This window comes from Brachypodium distachyon, chromosome 3 (assembly GCF_000005505.3).
Source record: "Brachypodium distachyon strain Bd21 chromosome 3, Brachypodium_distachyon_v3.0, whole genome shotgun sequence".
Lineage (NCBI taxonomy): Eukaryota > Viridiplantae > Streptophyta > Magnoliopsida > Poales > Poaceae > Brachypodium > Brachypodium distachyon.
Window position 1 is genome coordinate 47444670 of NC_016133.3, and position 22309 is coordinate 47466978.

At 45.0% G+C, this 22309-nt stretch overlaps 4 protein-coding genes across 10 annotated transcripts; all 4 read right to left on the reverse strand.

The window, feature by feature from the left end:
• On the reverse strand, positions 1–1690 carry LOC100826877. The gene is made up of 2 exons (XM_003572564.4): positions 995–1690; positions 1–905 (listed from the first exon to the last, which is right to left on the reverse strand). The coding sequence occupies exons 1-2, from the start codon at positions 1349–1351 to the stop codon at positions 312–314; spliced, it is 951 nt and encodes a 316-aa protein (XP_003572612.1). The 5' UTR covers positions 1352–1690; the 3' UTR covers positions 1–311.
• Positions 1691–8308: 6618 nt separating this feature from the next.
• LOC100836671 (N-glycosylase/DNA lyase OGG1) lies at positions 8309–15155 on the reverse strand. 5 transcript variants are annotated; one of them, XR_731784.3, is made up of 5 exons: positions 14275–15151; positions 13541–13751; positions 12665–12919; positions 12417–12598; positions 8309–8601 (listed from the first exon to the last, which is right to left on the reverse strand). XR_731784.3 is itself a non-coding variant. In XM_003575080.4 (4 exons), the coding sequence occupies exons 1-3, from the start codon at positions 15048–15050 to the stop codon at positions 12683–12685; spliced, it is 1224 nt and encodes a 407-aa protein (XP_003575128.1). In that variant the 5' UTR covers positions 15051–15155; the 3' UTR covers positions 12068–12610; positions 12665–12682. The 5 variants fall into 5 exon arrangements, 3 of the variants coding, with proteins under 3 accessions (XP_003575128.1, XP_010235540.1, XP_010235539.1); XR_731783.3 differs by having other exon boundaries at positions 8309–8607; XM_003575080.4 differs by lacking the exon at positions 8309–8601 and having other exon boundaries at positions 12068–12610; positions 14275–15155.
• Positions 8312–11882, reverse strand: LOC100827177. 2 transcript variants are annotated; one of them, XM_003572565.4, is made up of 3 exons: positions 11697–11882; positions 11454–11595; positions 8312–8607 (listed from the first exon to the last, which is right to left on the reverse strand). In XM_003572565.4, exons 1-3 carry the CDS (start codon positions 11794–11796, stop codon positions 8580–8582), a joined length of 270 nt encoding a protein of 89 aa, XP_003572613.2. In that variant the 5' UTR covers positions 11797–11882; the 3' UTR covers positions 8312–8579. The 2 variants fall into 2 exon arrangements, with proteins under 2 accessions (XP_003572613.2, XP_010235541.1); XM_010237239.2 differs by having other exon boundaries at positions 8312–8601; positions 11697–11854.
• A 1424-nt stretch (positions 15156–16579) lies between the features above and the next one.
• Positions 16580–21033, reverse strand: LOC100836984 (probable L-ascorbate peroxidase 8, chloroplastic). Of its 2 annotated transcripts, none has more exons than XM_010237240.3 (12): positions 20808–21033; positions 20585–20725; positions 19158–19278; positions 18953–19053; positions 18762–18849; positions 18557–18624; positions 18383–18469; positions 17778–17852; positions 17618–17695; positions 17416–17520; positions 17038–17181; positions 16580–16950 (listed from the first exon to the last, which is right to left on the reverse strand). In XM_010237240.3, exons 1-12 carry the CDS (start codon positions 20964–20966, stop codon positions 16798–16800), a joined length of 1320 nt encoding a protein of 439 aa, XP_010235542.1. In that variant the 5' UTR covers positions 20967–21033; the 3' UTR covers positions 16580–16797. The 2 variants fall into 2 exon arrangements, with proteins under 2 accessions (XP_010235542.1, XP_003575129.1); XM_003575081.4 differs by having other exon boundaries at positions 20585–20728.
• Positions 21034–22309: the final 1276 nt, after the last annotated feature.

Consider the following 22309-nt stretch of genomic DNA (forward strand, 5'->3'; position numbering starts at 1 on the left):
TATGTGAGAATTGTTTATTTCTGAAGATCGTTAATTACAGTACAGCAGGTTAGGTTAGCCTTAATCATGGATGGGTACGTACTCCACTGTACAGCGCAAACTGGAAGAAGAAGTTAAAAGCATCTTTTCCCCATCCATTTCGGGTGCCATTTATGATCAGACAAGCATGTCCAACTGTTATGAACTCGGCAGGCAGCATTTGGTCGATCGGTCGGGAACCCCAAACAAAGAAAGAAAGAAACACACAAGGGTGGTGGAAGTGGAAGAAGCAGAGCCGGCGGCGCCATTGACGAGTGAGTGAGTCCGTTAAGTTAGTTGCTGCCGCTGCAGAGGTCGAGCAGCTTCTTCCTCCCCTCGACGATCTCGTCGAACAGGTCGTCGATGAGCGCCACCATGTCGTCGCAGCCCGACCGCAGCGTCCCGGCCCACTGGGCCACCTCCTCCGCCGCGGCGCCCGCCCCGCTGCCGCCGCCCCTGTCCATGGCGTCCTTGAGCTGCTCCACGGCCGTCCTGGCGCGCCGGAACTCGTACATCATGGCCCCCGCCGCGGACGCCCTGTCGGCCTCCGCCGCCGCCCGCTGCTGCGCGCGCGACAGCGCCGACGCGAACGCCGGGCCGAAGTGGGCGCCGCCGCAGTCCCCAGGAGCAGTGGAGCCGGCGCGGGAGGAGGGCGAGTAGTGGAGCAGGCCCCAGGAGAGGAGCGTGAGGAGGAAGGAGGCGAGCATCCTGGTGGCGCAGAGCACGCCCCGGAAGCCGTTGAAGCCGCTGAGCGCCTTGGCGGCGTCCGGCGGCACGCCCTCGCTGAGGCGGAGTGCGAGCTCCTCGCCCCGCGTCTCCACCAGCGCCCTGTTCTCCTCCTTGAGCGCCGACGCCTCCCTCCTGCACACCGAGATCGCCCGCGTCACCTGGTCACAAATTAATCACCGATTCGAGCCATTAATTAACCATGGCATGATGCAATGCAAAGGTTAATTGATCGATCGAATTGGCTTGCCTGGCGGGAGAGGTTGGGGCTGGCGCCTGAGGCGGAGGTCTGGAGGAGGGAGGCGGCGTGGGCGGCAGAGGCGGAGAAGGCCTCGATGGCGGCGGCGCCCAGGCGGAGCGCGGCGCATGCGTCGCAGAGGCGGGAGGTCTCGTCCATGTACTCGTCGAGCCAGGCGGCGCCGCCGGGGAGGTGGAGGGAGGCGACGAGGCGGGTGAGCCCCGCGTGCGCCGCGCGGAGGAGCGCCAGGGCGGCGCGGAGGGACGGCAGCGAGAGGAAGGACCCCGACGCCAGGGAGCGGTCCAGGTCGTCCAGCCCCCGGGCCAGCGTCGCGTAGAAGGCGGCCGCCGTCGAAGAGGACGGCTTCATCAGGGCTATACCGGCAGTCCGTGTTTGTGGGAAGCCAGAGAGAGAGAGAGAGAGAGATGAGCTGTGCTGTGTGCCCGTGTGTCGTAATAATGGCGCGGCGCGAATGCAACCGTGCGGTGGGGGAGGAGGACGAAGGCGACCTTGTTCTTACTCCCAAGACAACTAGGCAAGCCAAGGCAAGGTGAAAGCGATGTGTGGAGCTAGCTTAGGCTGCCCCTCTCTTTCATGTGGCCATGGAGGCTGGCTGGTCCAAGAGAGCGAGATGGGATGGCGAATTGGCGATGGGAAGATGGAAACTCTCTGTGGGGCTAGCTGTGCCTTATATAGGGCCGGCATTCTGCTAGCTACGGCCTGGAGTAATACGGCGGGTGCCTACTGTGGAGTATCAGCCAGCCGGAGCCGCACACGCGCTTGCCCACGGACGGACAACGGCAGGCAGAGTCGGTGGGTCGCAGGAGACCGTGATGAGTCTTTTGCGAATTTCTAACTTGATTTAAACTTGTGAGACTTCGTTAAGATATCGAGTAAAATAGACATGAATCCATAGACTCTAACGAAATAAACATTTTAGCCCACGAACTCACAGAACGCACACCTAAGTCCATAAAGTGTAACACTTTGGTCCAGAAACGGTTCGGCCAGACTAAAACGACGTGGCCGTCACATCGGCTAAGGGCAGGACGGGGGGTTGGTACCCCTCTGTCTTAGGGTGTTCTTTTTTGCATCCAAAGGGAGATTAGGAGACGAACGGTTCGGCTTCCGCATTGCGTTCGTGCGCTCTGCTCTGCCTCTCTCCCCCTCGACGCATCGGGGCGATCAAGAGAAGTAAAGAGTAGGAAGAAGAAAGAAAAAGATGAAAAGACCATCCTACCCTTCTGAGTTTGGGGAGGGGGGTGTATTGAATTGGGCCTCGATGCAAGTAGAGCCCACATTTAATTTCGACTGCTGAGAGTTGGCTTCATGCCTTCATGTCTAGACCCCGAAACTTTTGCTCTGGTAGAGTTTAGAGCGATCGCCATAATGGAGGTTTAGAGCAAATTGCAGGAACATCCTGCCCAAAACTCGTACCACATTGCGTTGCAGCATTTTTTTTTCCGATGTGTAGCATTCATTTCATAGGAATTGAGGTGCTAGATTCCTAAGGACTGATCCCAGATTGATCTAATTCCTCAGTGTAGATTAGGTGAGACCTCATTTAAAATTTCTAAGGATTGAAGTGTACATGACATTTCAATCCTCTACTTTTTCCATTCCTATGATTCTAAAATCCTACAAACCAAATAGGCTCTCCATCTACAGCAGCACTTAGATCTCCGGGATCTTATTCCGATTCCATACGTACTCAACATCGTGTAGTACAAGCGAACTGAGCCTAACTCAGGTGGTTGGTTCCTTGTGGTGGAACCAGCCCACCAAAGTTCAAGTCCCAGACTTGGCATGGGTGCTCGCATTTCCTGAATTTATTCCAGGCTTTAACCGGCGTTGTGCTTTCAGTGGGAGTGACGTACCCGTCAACTACGAGGCGCCTGTGGTGATTTCGTCAATCTCAAGATGATCAGCCAGTGGATCAGTCTCTCGGAGGTGCTCATTGGAGGTGTTCATTGGGGTAGGGTGTGCGTGCGTGCGTTCATAGGGATGAGTATACGTGCTTGTGTGTGAGTGCTTGCGTCTGTACTGTGTTTTCTAAAAAAAAAACATCGTGTAGTACAAAGGTACATTCTCCTGCTTCTAAATAGTTGCAGAGATATGCTGATCTTATTTGACAATATAATACCACTCTTTGATTGGCAAATACTAATATATACATCGCCGATCGTAAGTACGTACATTCTCATTTGAATAAAATGTTCTTTATCTTGTGATGGGATCGACATGAAACGTCTGAACATAATTAAAAGTGAGTCCATGTCTTCACTAACCTACACTACTTGCATATATTGCCGCCTTCTTCTCCTCCTCTTTTCTTCTTTTTATGACAAAAACATAATCAAAAGGTGCCTCTCAGGTTTCAAAAGGTCCTAAAAGTTCCCAATGGTACATGTAAAAATGTTTTCCTTTTTGGTACGTAGAAATAAACAAATATGATCATTATGTACCTGTGCTCTAAAAAAATATTGACCACTAAATTTGCTTTTTACAAAACTCATCGTTTTCTGGTAATAGATGATCACAAACATGCATGGGTAGAAAAATATTAACATTTGAAAAATTGTCTTTCCCGTGGGAGCGCAACTTTGAATTAACCTTATCTACCACCCAACTACAAGAGCGACGAACTGGCCCTCACAGAATGAGTAAACATTTAGAATTGTCAAAAGTTTCTAGCACATGAACATGTATCATGTATGTGCGTTTTGTGTGCCGCCAATTTTTTAATTTTAAGGCCGGCAAAAATATTAATGAAATGGAACCATTTTGCACTCAGGGCTGAAATACACTCTCATTAAACATTTTCACACAAGGCACAAAACTTATTATTTGTTTCCACCAAAAAAATTTAGGGACACCAAAGACACGAAAATGTGAATATGCAACATCCAACTATTACACAATAGACATTTTAAAAAAATCACTCAGGAGTGTTTGCTAGTTTTAGCTCATCATTTTGTTAAATTTCTGCAGCCCACGCATGAATTTTTCATGAAGTCTTAAAGACTCATAATTTGGAGCTGTACCACTAAATTGGCACACTTGCTTCTGTTTCCCAGGAACCTGGATTCTTGAGAAGTAGTGGCAGTGGTTATGGTAGGCTAGAAACAACATTGATTGATTCTAAAGAAAAGGTCGTTGATTGTAATATCGAAATGATTACATGGATGCCGAATTGCTGATAGCTTTCATTTCATTTCACTTCTGTTCCCATTCAATCCCAACGATCGATGGCAATGTTGAATATATCAGTGCAATGTGTTCACGGTGGTTTATTACCGAGACTAATCATCTGTTCCTCTTTTCAAGACTTTGGAATAATGATTCACCATTCTGTTTGGGAATCATGAACTATGTGACCACACGGATCAAACAAGTTTCTTTCTTTTTGTTCCGATCAATCACTCGCTCAAAACCCCTACTAATTCCCTTGAGATCCTTGGGAATTGAAGTAGGGGAGGGTGCGTAATGCGCTGCATCAAATCCATATCTTGAACCACTGTGTAGATCTTCTTTTCAGATTCTCCCTTGGCCCAAGCTCTCTGCTTTGTCCTCTGGCAATTGATGCATCTTATTGGAATCCTCCTGTTTTTTTATGTGCATAATAGTTATCTGGCACTTCCTTTGGGGCCTTTACATATTCCAAGCGTAATAAATATGTTATTATTCGGTCAAAATAAAATAAACACTATGCTACTACGCTAGTCTATTTCAAACTTGAATAAAGAAAATACTCATAAGGAGTGTATTTCAATTGTAAGCTGCGGAGCCTACTCGGTTTTGTTTGAAGCTAACACTTTTAACAAGTTCCCAACAAGTGTTTTTTTTTTCTCAACTGAACTGAAATACTCCTTCCATTTGTAAATAGATGACTCTTTTTACATTTGCATGGTCTTCAGTATATAACTTAGGCTATATATATGAACTTTTCACATGAACAAATAAAAAAAATATAAACTTACCATACCATGAAAATATTTTCCGTAACCAAGATAGCATGAACATGTGAGCAATCTGAATTCATTTTCATATACTAGTATTCAAAGTGTGAGATGGATAATATTGATTCACTTTTCCAATAGAAATTATGCAGGGTTCTACTTTCGTTACGGAATCAAACACACATGATTGTCTGAAGGAGTGATCTTTTTCTCAAAAATACTACTACTATTGCATATTTTAGGCATTTTCAGTATAATTCCAATGAGAACTTTATAATATAGGCACAGCAGATCTATAATTACATGTTCTCTTAGGTTGGTGTTCGTGGGTTCTTGGAGAATGTGATGCCCGGACTCGGAGGAAGGCATGTTGGTCCTCCACGAAGATCTCATTATCTACTTGAAAAGCCTAGTCTTCAGCACACTCACTCACCACTTTAGGCTGTCCTCTAGTTATATTTTGAGTTTTTGACGATGGTCTTCCAACTGAAAAAAAGAAAGAAAAGGAAGCATATTTTTTTTAGAGACCAGCATACTAATTTATTCTGCCGGTCTTGATTTCAAGCTAAGCAATGTGGTCACTCCTCATTTGATATATTATCTTCTTCTTCTTTTTCCAGTATCAAGGCAGTAGCACTATCTTTTTGTAAGGTGTTGTCTTGCCTTAACTCTAGTAACAATAGCAGAGAAGCAAGTATTCTTTTACCATTATGATTCTTAATCAGCTTTCATCTCAACTCATGACTTCAAATCACTTATCTGATTCTTTAATTGAACTATGATATGTTTTCTGAAGTTTCAAATATCATACGCATCATCATCATAATCGATCACTTTTTCCTGTGGTACCTCCTGTCAATGCTGTAGTATCGACATGGTTGAAGAAAGGGAGTCCATATGTCAGCATCTCAGCTCTTCTCCCCCCTCCTCCATCTTTTATCTGCAAGTGTTCCTTACCCATTACATAACTGCAAGAAAAGCTTGGACAGAGCCTACCTATTCTGAGCTGAGCACAATGGGTCCCAAGAAATTTATTTGGAGTATCTAATATGCATATCATGTGCAAACTCAGCATTTTTGGATGGTGCAAAACCATCAGAGATATAAATAACATACTAATAGTACTAGCTAGATGCATGAGCTTTGCTAGGGATAAAAATGTACTCCATCCTTCCCATATTAAGTGTGGCAACTTTATCTAGATATGCATATAACTACACATTAAAATACATATGAATATATGTATATTTGGTAAGTAGACAAAGTTACAACACTTAATATGAAACAGAGACAGTATAATGTTATATTAGGTTCAGCTTGACACCAAACCTTCACACACAGTGCCCCTCAGTCCACAACTGTATATATATCTAGCCGTGGCTCTGTGACACGTGACATATTCCAATTTTTGCAGTAGAGATGTAGGTGGTGGGAAGTGGTGAAAGACGTGGACTAACCACGAGTGGTGTTTCTTTAACATTCAGCATGCTTGTAAATTTTCATCCAGAAAAAAAAAATACTTTGTTTCTACTCTCTCCGGTCCACAACGAGTGTCAATGATTTAGTATAAGAGTCTTTCAACATTTAACAAACAACTTTGTACTAAGTCTCTGACACTTATTATGGATGGGAGGGAGTAGAAGAAAAAAACAAATTTCATGCTTCTGCATTAAGCTCAAAATGATTCTTTTACACGAGCATTTACCAAAGGCAGATATACTGACATGTATATTTTTTTTGTAACTTTTAGATTAAGAAACAAAAAAAAACACTCAAGAGGGCTGCGGTGCGGAATTACCAAGAACAACCACCCACTCTCATTAATTTATGGTAGTAAAGATCATTCGGAAAGCACAATTTTAGACTTCTAGTCATACCACTGAGACACCTCTCGATTATAGGCAGTACGAAGGCATCTAGTACGGAGGCACCGTAGATTCCACATCACGTGTGTCTCATTAATACAGACTATCCTTATGGTAGTAGATGAAGTATTTGTTGATAACGAGGTGTCAGTGGTGATGTCATTAATCTCAAGACTACATGATTCCGTTCTCTGCCCGCTTTGTATGAATGTGCGCGCATCATTGTAAGTGGTGTTTCAAGTAAAGGATATACACGATAGGTATAATTTAGGGAGACCTACCTGTCGGTGGCTGGTACTAGTGACATTTTTATTATACAGTTCTCCTCCCTTCCGATCCATAAAGGGTTGAGGTGACTTGCACGATCGTTGGTCTTACTGTTACAAGCTTAATTTAGGATAGATAGGTCAAGAATGACCTTTTGGGAATTCTCACAATTTTTTTCACCCTTTCACATTCCTAGCAGCTAAGCCAGCGATGTGTCCTGTGTGATCTCACATGTGTTCTTCTTATTCTTTTATTCTCTTTTGGACAACGGCCACCTGAAACATTCTTAAGAAAATATTGGCTGGCTCTACATCCTGAACTGTGCCCTTTTCTGATATGCTTTTTCTTTGCATGATGGGGTCTTTCTCCCTCACTCGGCTACCTACCTAGCTTTGCTTTCGGTCTAGAAATTAGCCAGGAAATCTTACCGAAATCTAGAGCAGCCGAATCCACCACTGACACTGATTACCTTGGAATCTCCATAATGCTCAAAATTCGCTAATCATGCTGCCCACACCCACCACACCACACCGCTAGGTCCCCTGAAAACGCTGCCAGCCGATTTTCAATGACGGCGACCGGTACGGTCTTCGTCCTCGTCACCGGCGTCCTTGTCAGTCGTCCTTTCCGGTAGGATATCAGGCGATCAGGGTTTCAAGGGGGGCTGAAGATTGCCATAAAAAATGTGCCTGTGCTTGCTTCACTTTGTGCCACTAAAGAGAAGCGCGGCTCCCTGAAGAGGTCCAATGTACCATCATTCCATTCCTGACGTTTCTTAAGTTGGAAGCATTTTGCATCACTCTTTTGGAAGAAAGCAAAGGGAGAAGAGATGTGTTCGGTTTGGGTTGGGCCTTTGTTTATGTCAACCCGTTCGGGGGGTTGCGTAATCGCGTGCGCCGGTACTGTTTAAGGATGAACAGGTCACACTAGTCCTGATTAAAGATGGGATTACAATCATAGGGAAGCAACCTTTCTGGTGCAAAAAAAGGAGTGGCTTTCTTTTGGGCAAATGATGGTGATGCATGGTTTCCTTCTTGCCAGGTTAGGTTAAGATCCTCAACCTGCCAGGTCACCCAATGATTGAATGGATGATCATTGATCAGCAAGGAGGAATAGAATGAGAGGCACAATCCCATCAGATAAAAGCAATCTTCATCTTTAGGAGTACCATCATAAGCCAATGATTAGATCTCAACTTAACAAGGAAAACTTTGTGCAACAAAATGGTACACTGATTATTCCAGAGGACAAGTGGTTCTCTTTATTCTCGTACAGGTGTATCATATTTACAATTTAGTTTTACATGATCGTCGACTTTACACTGTGCAGCGCACAAAGGATAAGATACTGTGTATTTTGGGGCTGGAATCTAAATATGTAGAGATCTGCCTACAAAAAGAAAAACAATTCTGCCATTTATTGGCAGTACAACATCCTAAATTGGAGGGGCGGGATTCAGATGCTGTGGTCTGAAGGTGCTTCTTGCAAAGTGCCAAAGTTTATTCCTTAAGAGGTCCCTTCTGGTTTACTGTTCCTGTCAACCAATATCAAAGAGCCATGTCCACGTTAGAATCTCAGATGGTTTATGGATTTCCACTTACTTTTTCAGCAAAAGTGACCCCAGGCTATAAGCCTATAAAGCATATACAAAATGTGGGCTATCTTGTCAGGATCTCATTTAAGATATAACTTTTGCAAGTGACCACACTAGGACTTGTCAGGATCTCATTTAAGATATAACTTTTGCAAGTGACCACACTAGGATGTGAAATATTGGCATATATCTGAAAAGAGTGCAATACTCTGAATAACCAAGGTTTTCTAGAAAGCACCCTGAAAGCAATCCAGCTACTTATCTTGTCTAGATTTCATGTCAGAACAATGTGTTGTAAAGTTGCAGGAAGAAATCAGAAAAGAATGCAATGTCTGAACTACAAAATATGTTTGCTATCTAGTATTTGTATTTCTAGTCTGAATTTCCTAGAAACCAGCATGAAATCATTCCATTCAAAGTTTCAGCAGCTCTCAACCACAGGTGTAATTTAACATTTGATATCAAACTGGTTGCCACCACAGCTATTTGTCAACTACCAGCAACAAACTCTGCACCATTTTTTTGGCAAAACAATGATATGTTGTTCATAAGTTCGAAGCAGTTCTTAGTCCCTGAGATAAAGGAATGTTATTAGGGAATAGCCACATATTGCCATGAATGAAAGGTAGGCTGGTAATTTCAGATGTTGGCACTATGGATGAAAGAAAAACATGAAGACTCTAGGGAGACCAAAAAAAATCTAGATCAAATAATACATCATAATAGTTTGAATTTCCTCTATTCAACAACTTGACCCCGTACAGGTAACGTCTGGATTGAAAACAATGCTTATTGATGTATGATTTGCAATTAGTAGTGAATTGAATGATGAAAAGCAGAAAGTATCATATGCACTTCTAAATTTTAATCATAACTCAGATTTGTTATGCTATGAAAAATATTACTTTAATAGGGTAGCAGATGAGTATTTATATAACTGAGCAGGGGTAGCATTACAATAATTTGACACCGAAAATGTGGCCGACTCAGGAACCTGCAAAATGGGAACACTACTGCAGGACATCGGCCCAGCTTTGTTAACTCATCTGCTACCCTATTAAATCTCACTTCTCAAGCCAGAACCTGGCAAAACTGAGGCCAGCTACTTGATACTATATGACATTGACATTATTTTCTTCTATAATCTATCCAATGCTATCCAGATATTCCCAAAAAGTTTGATCGAAAATTTAGAACGTCCAAAACAATATAGCCACTGTAACCCCGTTAAATTAATTATGCTTTTTAAGAGTGCCTACAATTCTATCACGGATTGCTGCTCCACACCCTCAAATGCAGCTGTGAAAATAACAGCCAGTGCGACATCTTAACATATTTTATCATTCCATAGCCATTTTCTTAGATAGAAACCTGCTTCCTATTCCCAGGAAATGAGATACACAATTTAGTGAACTGTCTAGGTTTCTTTGAATTGGGACACAACACTTTTACTTCAGCATCAACATTTGACTTGCATGGACACAAGGACCACAATGCGCAGACAGGGCCGTCGACGGGCATGAGCAAAGTGCTCGACCGCTCAGGGCCCTCAAAAAAATGGGCCCCCAAAATCGAGTAGTTAATTAGGATATTAATAGAGGGAAAAAAGAAACAATCGATAATCGCGGTCATGCACGTCTCCCGCGGAGGAAAAATAGGAAACCGCCCTGCCGCTTCGCTCGCTGTGTGACTTCGATCCGGCAGCGCTTCGTCTAATGGTCTGCTTGCTGGCTTTGGATTGCTGATGTGCGCTTGTTGGTCATCTCTGTGCTTCTCTCGCCTGCGTGGTTGGGACACTGCGCTTGCATTCCGCATTGACGGCCCGTCGCGTCCATCTGTGTCCTCCATCCAGATCCGGCGAGTTGGCAACACTGTGCGCTGCGCAGGCAATCTCTGGTCTCCACAATCCAATTAATCATTTTGCACAAGGCGATCAAATTCCCGAACATAATAAGGTCAATATTGTTCTCTACTTCTCTATTGATTCGTTACGTCAATACAATCGATTTCAATTTCCAGGCCTGATCAATTGATCGATTTTGTAAATTGTAATTACCATTGATCAGTTTAGTTATCCGGAGTTGTCTAAGTTTTAGAACAAATGTTTCAAGATCGCTCCCGGGCCCCGAATTCATGGAGACGGCTCTGTGCACAGATAACACCACCTTCAGAGTTTAGATACCTTTAGCAGATGCCCTAGCCTAAGTAGCACACAAATTTCAGGTGAACAGAGAGCTAATGCTTCACATCCTCAAAAGTCAGGTTGACCTATTGGATCAAACCAATTCAACCTTTATATACTACCGCACCCAGCTCAAACTGCAAGACTGTAGTGCAATCCCAAAGAACGACACAGCTAATGCAGCAAACCTCAAGGCAAGTGGGCAATATATAGCCTAAGTGACAGCAGAACTGTAATACCCCCTCCATTCCTAAATATAAGATGTTCTAGCATTGTCCTAAGTCAAACTTCTTAAAATTCGACCAAGTTTATAGAAAAATCTACCATAAGTTTTATTAAATCCGTCATGATATATATCTTCATAGTACACTTATTTGATTTTGTAGATGTTAGTACATTTTTCTAATAAGAACGGAAGTAGTAACAAGCATATATACTCATGAACAATTGCTGGCATCAACACACGGCTAACCATGAGTACACCGATCTAATCTACAATGTGCATCGCAACTATCTCAGCCTTGCCAATACTGACATACTCAATCTTGGGTCGAATTGAGCGGAAGTGAATTGAACTCGATAGCTTGGGGGCTAGAGCCTTCACCTCTGGGCTTGCGACTCGTAGAACCTGGCGATGCGGCCGCGGTTGAGGGGCTTGGGCTTGACGGGCTTCTTCCGGCGCAGTCCGGTAATCTCCTGCACAAGTGGGACATGCACCAGCACCGTCCTCCACGCCACGTACCAGCCTGGGGCTCAACAAATAACCAAAGACGAGAAATTTCAATCAGGAACCCACCCAGCCAGAGCGCATACGGACGAGACGAGGAGATGGAAAGAGCCTCCGTACTGAGTACGATGAAGGAGATGACGAAGGCAACGGCAAGAAAGGGGCGGAGGATAAACAGCACGGTGAGCTCCCACGCCGCCGCCAGGTTGCCACCGGCCATAGCGCCGCCGGCCTTTCGGTCGGGGAGAGGAAAGGGATCAAGCAAAAGGAATCTCGTGCTGGGAGAGGAAGGGGTCAGCAAATGAGTCCATGACGTGTGGGTCCCCACACAGAGGAGAGCAAGCAAGCCCGGTTCGAACAAGGAAACGTACCAGGCAAAACAGTTGGTTGCTAGGGGGTGTAACCGTGCGAACTGTAATAGGACAGGATTCCGACTGAGTACTGATAAAATCATGTTTGCTCATATCCCCTTGTAAGTGTATGGCTCCAAATTCGATTCGACTATTGTTCCAATCAGATTAAGATGTTTACGCAATCCCCACATCAGAAGGAGCCATAGCCAAAGCCAATGGCAATAACCTTGTACGCTCACATCACATAGAACATGAATACATGATAGGCCATGTGACTTGTTACATGACCTATCAGAGATGAATCCAATTAAATTTCTGGTTGCAATTTGGCTCGCGATACTCTGTGCACCTCCATTTTATGGAAGATGCGCCAGGACAATCATACAACAGAATCACAATACCGCCACCAGCACGCACACAGGAAAACAAGATTGGAACCGATGACTCCTGGTGAATGGGATGTTGATGTGGTCAAGATTCAAGATACCTTCTAATGAGTTCCTGCTGTAAGAAGATTTTTGCCATCAGGCTCCGAGAATCGTGTTGGATGGTTGGAAACATTTCTCAGCACTTCAGCTCAACAAAAGAAATTGCATCTGTTGATGAAGCAATCATGCCACGCATTCTGAATCACTCCTAATCCAACATTCTTTGGCATTCCTGCAAAAACTGATATATAACCTGTGAACAGATTAACAGTGTGATCCCCGAAAAGAACCGCAAAAGAAGGCAAACCTTGGTACTCATGATGTCTTATGTCCGCATTTCAACAGTCTTTCCCCCACGCTTCCTCTTGGCAGGTTTTGTGGCATCACTGGGAACTTCTGCAGCCAGGAGTTTTTGTGTAGGCAGCTGACCGATGAAAAGAACGTTCTGTGCCCAACCGGCATAACTCCCAAATTTAGCGACAAATGCATCAGCAACAACAATACTGAGTTTTGGTGTCAAGCTCTTGCCAGCTAGCTCAGGCAACAGGTATTGTGTAGCAACCTGTGTTAAACTCACATGGTTAGGTTTGAAGACTGAAACAGAATAGGCTTTAGAATCATATACTCCCTCCGTCCCATATTATGACTTTCTATTACATGTATCTAGACGTTTTTATGAATAGATACATCCATATTTGGACAAATTTGAGTCATTTAATATGGGACGGAGGGAGTAGAACATATGCATAGATTCCTTTTCCTTAGTCTGCCTCCTCAAGGTTGAAATATATTTTCCAATGCCACGCGGATTATTTTCATTTCAAAATAGGACATTTATTGTCCATAAATTTCAGTAGTGATTGGTTTATTTGCCCGTTTCAAAGGATGAAATTTTATTTCAAAATAGCATCCATGGATCCATCACCCATGCAATTTAATCATAATCAACTTGGAAGTGTGTAAGATGTTACCATGGTCCAAATGGCTGAAATGAAATTATGTAGCTAACACCTTAAATGGGTCTAACAAAATAGAAAAGGACTACTGTAACTAATTCCAACTCTGCCCATCAAAACCACCTAATTTTCTTACAATGGGCAAAGAGTAAAGTGGTAGAAAGGCAAAGCAGATTGAGCTGTTATTACAGCATGAATACAACAAATGTTTGATCGATATAGTATACCTTCCAGACATGTGTATCAACAGGAATAGCCTGATTCTTATCCAGGGAGAACAGAGCAATACAGGCTGCAACTTTTGGGCCAACGCCTGGCAGGGTGCAAAGACCCTCAATCACCTCTGGAAGTTCCCTGTCACGTAACAAGGCAAGCCATTTCTCACCACCGCCAGGCTTGGCCATCAATTCTGTAGCAGTGCCAACGATGTACTTTGCCCTGCGCATATATTAGCACACAGCATTTGCTCAAATCAGCAAAGTATGAACTATCTAGACACAACAGATACTCAATATGATGTTGACCATCAATTGAAAATCGATATCTTTATGCCTGCTATAAAGTTTGTTTCCCCAACGTTGAAATTTTAGTGCACAAATAGTTAAATGTGAAACAGAGATTCTATACATACATATATGTAAACAAACAGTACAACATAGGAATACCAATACCATTATTGCCAACATAAATGCTCATCGCTTGATTTTGATCCTCAAAGGAAATACTGTAGATCAAAGACAACATAACAATGCAACTGAACTAACAGCAGGTAGATGGAAATTCGCGATCCACACGGACCACGTGACCACCTCACAGGCTCACAAGCTAGGAGTTTGATCATCTCAAGCAAATGAGGCTACAATAAAACCAGACTAGCTTGCTGAATTCAACACAAAGAAGTACCAATGCGTAGAGCGTAGTATAAATTGCAACTAGAAGCAGACAGAGAACACCAGCTGACCTGTAGCCAAAGCCGGCGTCCCGAAGCTCCTGCTCCGACACCTGCGCGAGCTGCTCGATGGTGGGAAACCGGTGGAACACGAACCCGCCGACCTCGCCGAGCCGCTCCCCATAGCCGGCCAGCGTCCACACCATCTTCTCGATCCGCGCGATGTTGTTGTTGGAGGAGCAGAGGAACTGGAACAAGCACTCGACCGGGTCTTGCCTGAGCACCCGAGCGCCACCGCCTCCGAGCCGCGCCGCGACCTCGGCGAAGCGCGCGTCGGCGGCGGTGAACTGGCGCCAGAGGTCGGCGAGCGGGACGGTGGCATTCAGGTAGTCGCAGATCGCGGCGCGGGCGGTGGCCACGGAGCAAGAGGAGGTGTCGGCATCGTCGTTGTGGAGGAGGAAGGCGAGGCCGCCGTCCGGGAGGTGGGAGAGGGAGAGGAGGTGCGAGCCCACGGCGCCGGTGAAGCGGAGCGGGGAGAGGGAGGTGCGGCGCCAGAGGAAGGTCTGTCCGGTGGGGAGAGTGAGAGGGAGGAAGAGGTCGCCGGCGGAAAGAGGGAGGGGGTGCCACTCTTCTGGTTGTGCGTCGCCGTCGAGGGGAAGGCGGCGGCGGGCGGGCGGAGGGTGCTGCTGAGGGGTTTCGAGTTTGGGGGTTTCTGAGAATGGGGTGGGCGGTGGGGTGGAGGAGAGGACGGGAGGGATGGGTGGCAGGGCCGGCCCGGCGAGGCGGCGGCGGCGGCGAGGGGGCATGGCGGGGACGGCGGCGATGCGAGGGGAGAGAGGGAGACGCATGGTAGACGTTCGTATACTCTGCGCGAAGGCGGAAACACGCGATTACACATCCGTCGCCTGAAAATTGGACGTTCCGTGCATTCCGTGGCTGTGACTGTGAGTGGCCAAGACGATCGCAAAACAATGCAACTGACACGCTCATCCTGTATTCGATCAAGGGCCGATCTATCATCCATGAGTTGGATGCAACTGAAGAAAAGAAAAGGACAAGAAGAAGAAAAAATGGTTGCATCGTGATCGTGGGGAGCCGAGCAACAAAGATGGATGGGATATGTTTGACAGTTCGAGACGGTATTATGATGTTTTGCTCACCATGCGTCTATTTTTTTTCTTTATCTCACTGGCATGTGATTAGTAGATACATCCGGCAGTGATTCTCGCCCTGCCATCCACGCACTTATCTCTCTCATTTCTCTGACACATTTATCTCTCATGTATCTCACCTCTCTAACATATTTGCCTCTCTCATCTTGCCGCTGGGACCGTGATTGAGAAGGTACTTAGTACTCGCTAAACGTAGCATCGATGTGTCTTGGCAGTGTTGTTAAAATTGATGATTTCTGTGATGAATAAAATTGATGACGTACCTGTCGTATACCTTGATGTATTTGGTGGAAAGAAAAATATCGCTATACCTCATAGCCTCACACCACGTGCAAAAAGCTGGAGAGAAGTAGAGAAGAGAGAAAGATTGTCAGGTATAGTCATATCTCTCAATGAAGAAAGAATAAACTACGGTTTGCTTTACTAAACTACGAAGTACACCTTTAGTTACTCCTTTAATAGCTGGCACACATCTAAAAAATTAATCATGTGGCTATGAGGATGGATGTAGATCACATACGTGTGTCATTTTCGGGTTACAGCCAGAAGGCGTGACACGTTTTTCTATGGGGAGCAATTAGTCTATCACAATTATGACAAAAGTTGGCTAAAAAATAAATCTACAACATGTGGTTTAAGGAGTTATGAAAGTACATCATGTGACGATTGAGGCTGTAACCTAACATTTTCTAACATGTTTGCCTATGGTTTGGCAAAGCTTGGCTATGACCAACATGCCCCGCTGTCACCAAATGTTAGTTTTGCTAACAATTTATTTTTTATGATCAACGATCTGGCTTTATTTATTGATTGAACCCTGGTCACACTAGCATTGTGTCCGTCAACATCGTGTGGTGAGCGGTTGACAGGTAATCATTGAGAGATCATGTTTGACATAATATCTTCCCTCCTACAGAAAAAAATACTAATTTGGTGTCGGCAATTCGTCATCTTTTAACTACATCACTTGTTGATTTGGCGCAAATTCTCAAGACAAAACATAGTAGTTTATACAAATCCACTTCATTTATTTTGGGATGGAGGGAGTATAAATTATACAATATGATCGAAAATAACAGATGATAGTGCAACGTTTATTTTAAACATGTACTGTCATTTTTTAACATGTATTAGCAATGCAGGGATGATGCGCAAGTATTACTCAAATTTTCGAAAAGTATAACAAGAACCGGACGAGACACGCCTGCACAAACAGAACAACATCTGTCTTTTTGTTACCAAGACGTGAGGAACACCAGGGGCTGCTACAATAGGAAAATGTGGTTTTGTGTTGCTTATGTAGCGGTACATAAAACAATGCAGCTGGTTCACATGCTCATCCTGTACTCTGGTCAATCTCTGGACAAATGACACTCCGTATATTCCAACAAAAAAAAAGGCAGATCCGTCAAGACCAACGCTCTCAGCTCCCGAGCAGAGATGTCAAGAATGCCAGCCCTGCGATGACGATCATAATGTTGAGGAAGTAGTTAGACTGCAGAGCCTTCTCCGGGCTGCCTCCAAGCCCCTCGTACTCCGCCCTGATCTTCTGCTTCATCGTGTCCGACAGCTCCGTCTGCAATTTCACGGAGCAGGCAGTTTCTCAGCATCCTACTTCCTTACGTTTAGCATCCAGCTGGGCCTGGATTGTACAAGTGCAAACCTTTTTGTAGGAGTATTTGGCGGCAACGAAGGGTTCTGGCTGCGACGCTGCTCCATTGTTATCATCTGCTGGTGCTGGATCAGCATCAGCAACCTTCTTCTCCTCCACCGGGGCGTCACCCTTGTCATCGTCCAACGAGATTCCCTGCATGATATTATCAAACCACACGTTAGGTTTTACAAGAACTTGAGCAGCTACGCAAAACTGAACACTGAAAATAGGACGAGCAAGCAAGCATGGCATATGCTGGAAGAGCTAAAGAACTGGATTGCCTTCCTGGTGATTTTGCTCCATTTGGCAAAGTCTCCCTTATTAGGTAAGTTTGACAAGAACCCCCAAATATGGCAAACAACCAAACAGGCCCTAAACAGGGTTCACCTCAGGAGGATCAAACTTTGCACCAAGGTTGCTGAGTTTAGCATGGGCTTCAGCGTAGTCTTTGAAGAATGCCTCTTGGTCTTCTGCGTACTTCTCTGCATATACCTGCGTGCATGCGTGTTTCAGATTCTCAGATTCAACTAGAAGTACCACCGTTTCATAGCATCCTCACCAGTCACAAATTAAGCATAATCAGGTATACCTTGAATGATGGGTCCTCAAATAATGCAGCATCTGTAGGCAATACTAGAAGATCCTGATCCCTTTGCTCTTTTATGTCCTGAAACATTGTTAACCGTTCGAACCATCCGAGACTCAAATGAATAATTTAACTCGCAAGTCTTGAAGAAAATGGAACACACCTTGAAATAACTGTTGTCAAACTTCAACCATTCAGCTGTCCATGACTGACCTCCAGGTTCACCGGGCCCATCCTTCTGTACACACAATAGCAGAACAGCTTAGTTTTCTCAGATGATCACCGATCGACCGTCAGTTCAAATTAATCACATGATCACATCCAAGTAAGATCAAGGACTCAAAGATTTTGAAAACACAACATTCTTTTTTATTTTTCTTCAAGCCTCTAAATGTGTGCCAGAAGAGTGGTGGTGACCAGGCAACCAAAACCAAAACTAACAGAAAACTCCTAACGAACTAAAAACCAAAGGGAGAAGCTAGGAGGTTAGGATTTCAGGGGGGTTTGGTTTTGTGTGCCATGAGGCTTCTAAGCACATTGTGGTTTTTAAATAGAAAAATTATAGCAACACTGTGCATTTCTTTCCAACTCGATTATAGGATATGCAGAATCCCCACAGGTCTCGAAAGAGCAGTTGTGGGTCTATAGTCTATACCCACATGTACAGTAGTAAACGCTGTATGGGACTGACATTTTTCACTCATATTACAAAAAATAAATTAATGCCCTGCAGCTTTAAACCCGATAAAGAGACCCAGAAAAACATACTGTATATTTTGTTTCTGACTTTCCCCAGCCACTCCGGTCAGGCCTTGATCTTCCAAGTGTATGTGCTCCGGATAGTGCAACAATTTCCTGCACAATACTCCAAGGGATCAACAACACAGCTCAAGCACAAACAGGCCGAAAGGGAAAGTTCCAGTTTCTGGCATGATCCCACACCTTGTCATCAAGGCCCATTCTATAGAAGACCTCCCTAAGGTGCTCAGCAGGTATACGTGGGCCAGCATCTGCGGAATGTGCATATTCAGCAGCAACCAATTTATACATCTTGATAAGTACCTCTCACAGATCATAACATCAGAAATCGATCGAAACATGGAAGGAGAAATCACTGTGGAATGACGAGCTTGTCCGAAGCACTAACCAGGAAGCCTCCCTTCAGGTGGACATTGCTCAGGTGATGTGATATCTGCCCGTCCATATTTCATCGGAATTTTCGGGCCACCAGCTTCCTGGAATGAGATTGACAAGACATATTAGCACATATATACACTCTACTGATCCTCTGTCAAAATGGCCTAGTAAAAATACGTGAACAGAGAAAAAGGCTGAGACCTCAACTGCAGTAGCACTCGCCAACTGGAACAAATCTGCATAAGTGATACCTGGGTATTTATCCTTGATTGGCTGAATAAGCTTTAAAGCGCTAGTCAGACCTGGCCAAAAACAACCAAATATATTAGCTATTACTCTACACTTTCAGAGTTTGGAAGATTCAAGGATTGATGATATGAAACTGTCAAGAGTCAAGGCAAAATACCAGCATTGGCTCCATGGCTCAGCTCAGGATCAAACCTTAAGCTACCATCCGCTCCGCCTCTCAGTGGCCACTCCTCAATATTTTTGTCGTACGTACCAGAATCATGCCATCCCAAGCGGATCTGAACATAGTTGAAAGCATTAGCATCTGCACACAACAACGGGTGTGTGTGACCAGAGTGTCATGATGATTGATGACTCCTGACTATATGAGCACTTTTACAGTACCCACGAACTAAAATAAGCCGTTAATTTCTTCTAATCTAACGGACAGATTTTATCTGTACTCCAAGCTAGCAACCGGGGAGTACCATCGATCAATAATGGGGAGTACCGTCGTTTGTGGGGCTAAAATCGTAATTACGAAGTCAATTAACAGGGGATAACCGGGTAAGTGCTGGATGGACGGACTTAGCGCAGTTAATTACGGCGGCCAGTATTGAGGTGGCGAGATTTGGCTCCGATATCTAGGAAATTTAGTCCAAGCAGTAGCACGCCGGCCGGCCGAGCCTGCCGTCAGCCCAAGCCACTGATGGCAAACTTGATCGGTCCTGTACTCTCGTACATGGAGCATGGAGTTCGATCGATCAGGCAGCGGCGCGGTGTGCAGTCAGGAGGCGCTCGTGAAAGTCCAAATCATCCTAGGCAAAAGGTCTAAACTACCCTAACAGATGGACGGACAGATTTGTTTGGTACTCCTGACCCCTTCTGGGGAGTACCAGGGTACCATAAAAATTCTCGACTATATTGCACAGGTACCACTATATTTTGCGATGGTTGCCAAACAATGCATCACTTAGCAACATAACAACCACCTATTACATTCACGAAACTATAAACTAAGATAACATAAGAACAATATCATGGACTAGCACTGATTGCAAGATGCAAGATAACCGATAGCTCTAGCATTGTTCCATGACACATTTCTTGAAAAGTTGAAAATATGAACAACTAGGGCTGATCAGAAAAGACATGAAATTACAAGGAAAAGATGCGTTTCAAGGTTTAAAAGGATAATTATCAACCTATAAATAACATTATTTTAAACTTACAAAAAAATAGTGGAGTAGGTAGCATCGCACAGGTCACATAGCAATTAGGGGAGATTTCTTTCATTTTCCTTGTGAGCAACTTATTTTTTCTACTCTGCCCACAACCCATGCATCTTACATTGTGTGAAAACGACACGGCAGCCCACAAGAAAAGCGATTCGATTCAAACTGGGAGTATCTAAAAACTAAAGTTAAGAATGAGCGGCTAACAGTGACAAACCCGAACTGCACACTTCGACGTGTTACAGTCTGGCGATCATAATTTGCAGCAATGTGGCATCAACAATTCACGACTGGAATTGATTTACCACCTACGTTAACTTAGCCTAGAGATTATAATTAAGAAGAGCACTGAATAGTAGGACATCCATACCAGGATGGGATGGCAGTAATTGGTCTTGAGGATCTCCTTGATGTCCTCCCGCGCGCTCTTGAGCTGCCCGGCGTCCGACGCCGCCATGCACCGGACCACCCGCAGCCCCCCGCCGGCGCCACCGCGGCCTCTCCCCGCAGCCTTCTGCAGTTCACTCCCACGTAAGCAGATAGCAGATGTAGGCGCAATCAAGCTAGAATGCTAAACAAAAATCGAACCCGACCTGCGAGAAGCGCGAGGGCGACGGACGGAGGCGGAGCCCGGTGCGGGCGGAGCCGGAGCAGGAGGGGAAGGAGGCGACGGCCGCTGCCGCGGCGCGGCGGGTGGACGGGGAAGGCGAGGCCGGGAGGAGGGAGGCCGAGGAGGCGAGGCGCTCCGCCATGGCGATGGCGCGGCGTGGGCGGGGTTTGGAATATTTGGAGAGGAGGATTGATGGCTGGTCCACGGCTTGGGCGACTGAGAACAACTGGGAACTAGCCGGGGGACTGGAGGTGGCCAGCGAGAGGCGCTGCGTGGGCGTGGGAGACGAGTCTAATCTTGGCCGTCCAATGATGGCCGGACGCGTGGCAAATATGCGGCCAACTAGTGTACTCCGTACTGTACTGTTGGAGCGCTCTCGCGAGCCTACGGCGTAAGTACGTGTGGACTGATGGTTGTGTACAACTGCTTGATGCATACTCAGCTGTGTTTATAGTTGGGATCCCTTTATAGTTAGCTTGACTAATGTCGTGTGCGTATATATTTGGATTTTTAGACATGAAAACTCAAACTAAAATTACGACAGAAAATGTGGAACGGATGGAGTAGTTCAAATCTCATCGTGCCAGAAAATCACGTCGGTATCGTCATGGACCATTTTGGGCATGTAATTTAGGGTTTTTACCCATTGTTGCTTAACCAACACATCACTGCTTGATTGATGATCTTAAGTCCATACTATAAACAATGTTACAATTTCGAAAAAAACTACTCTGTATAAACAATGTTTCTTGTAGAGCAAAATGCATCGGAAGTGCTTGAAGTATCGACATGTGCTATATACGAAAAAACTAAATCACCGGGAGTCCTAACATTACACAGCGCAACTCTGAACTACATGTCTGGCGGATTGGCTAGTCATGTGTGCAAATTTTTTACAAACAAAGGCCCCAAAAAATTTCTTGATTCTAATGTTGTGGTATTTCTTCCTATTTCCCGCATGAGCTCAAGCACCGTCGCACGGGACTCCTAATCATGTGACGTGTTATCTTTCGTCTGATTGTGTCGACGAAGCAGGTCGACCAGCCGTGCGAGCTCGATTCCATAATACATCAGGTCGGAAGAGGACATGTACCTCTTCTTTGAGTGTATTTTGGCTAAGGTTGTTTGGGGCTGTATTGGTCACTTCCTTGGCACTAATTGGATCCCTCGGTCTATTTGACAGTACTTTATATGGATCGGGGGCTGTATGTTGGGCCATCTTGCAGTGATGTATGTTTCGTGAAGAAAGTGTTTCTTAAAGTGGTGTTTTTTCTGTTGTGATCTTTTATACAGTATTTGACAGATCTTCAAAGGCAGTCGCAACAACAAGACATGAAGGATGGGACAAACTGACTGATGTATACCTCGGTGGGGTTGCTGCGCTGCCAAAGGATCGCTCGTTTATCGGTTGGGATGGATGATAGCCTTCACTTGGTAGTTTGAAATCTACTTGCGCATCTACGTTCCAACTGGTTATATAATGCT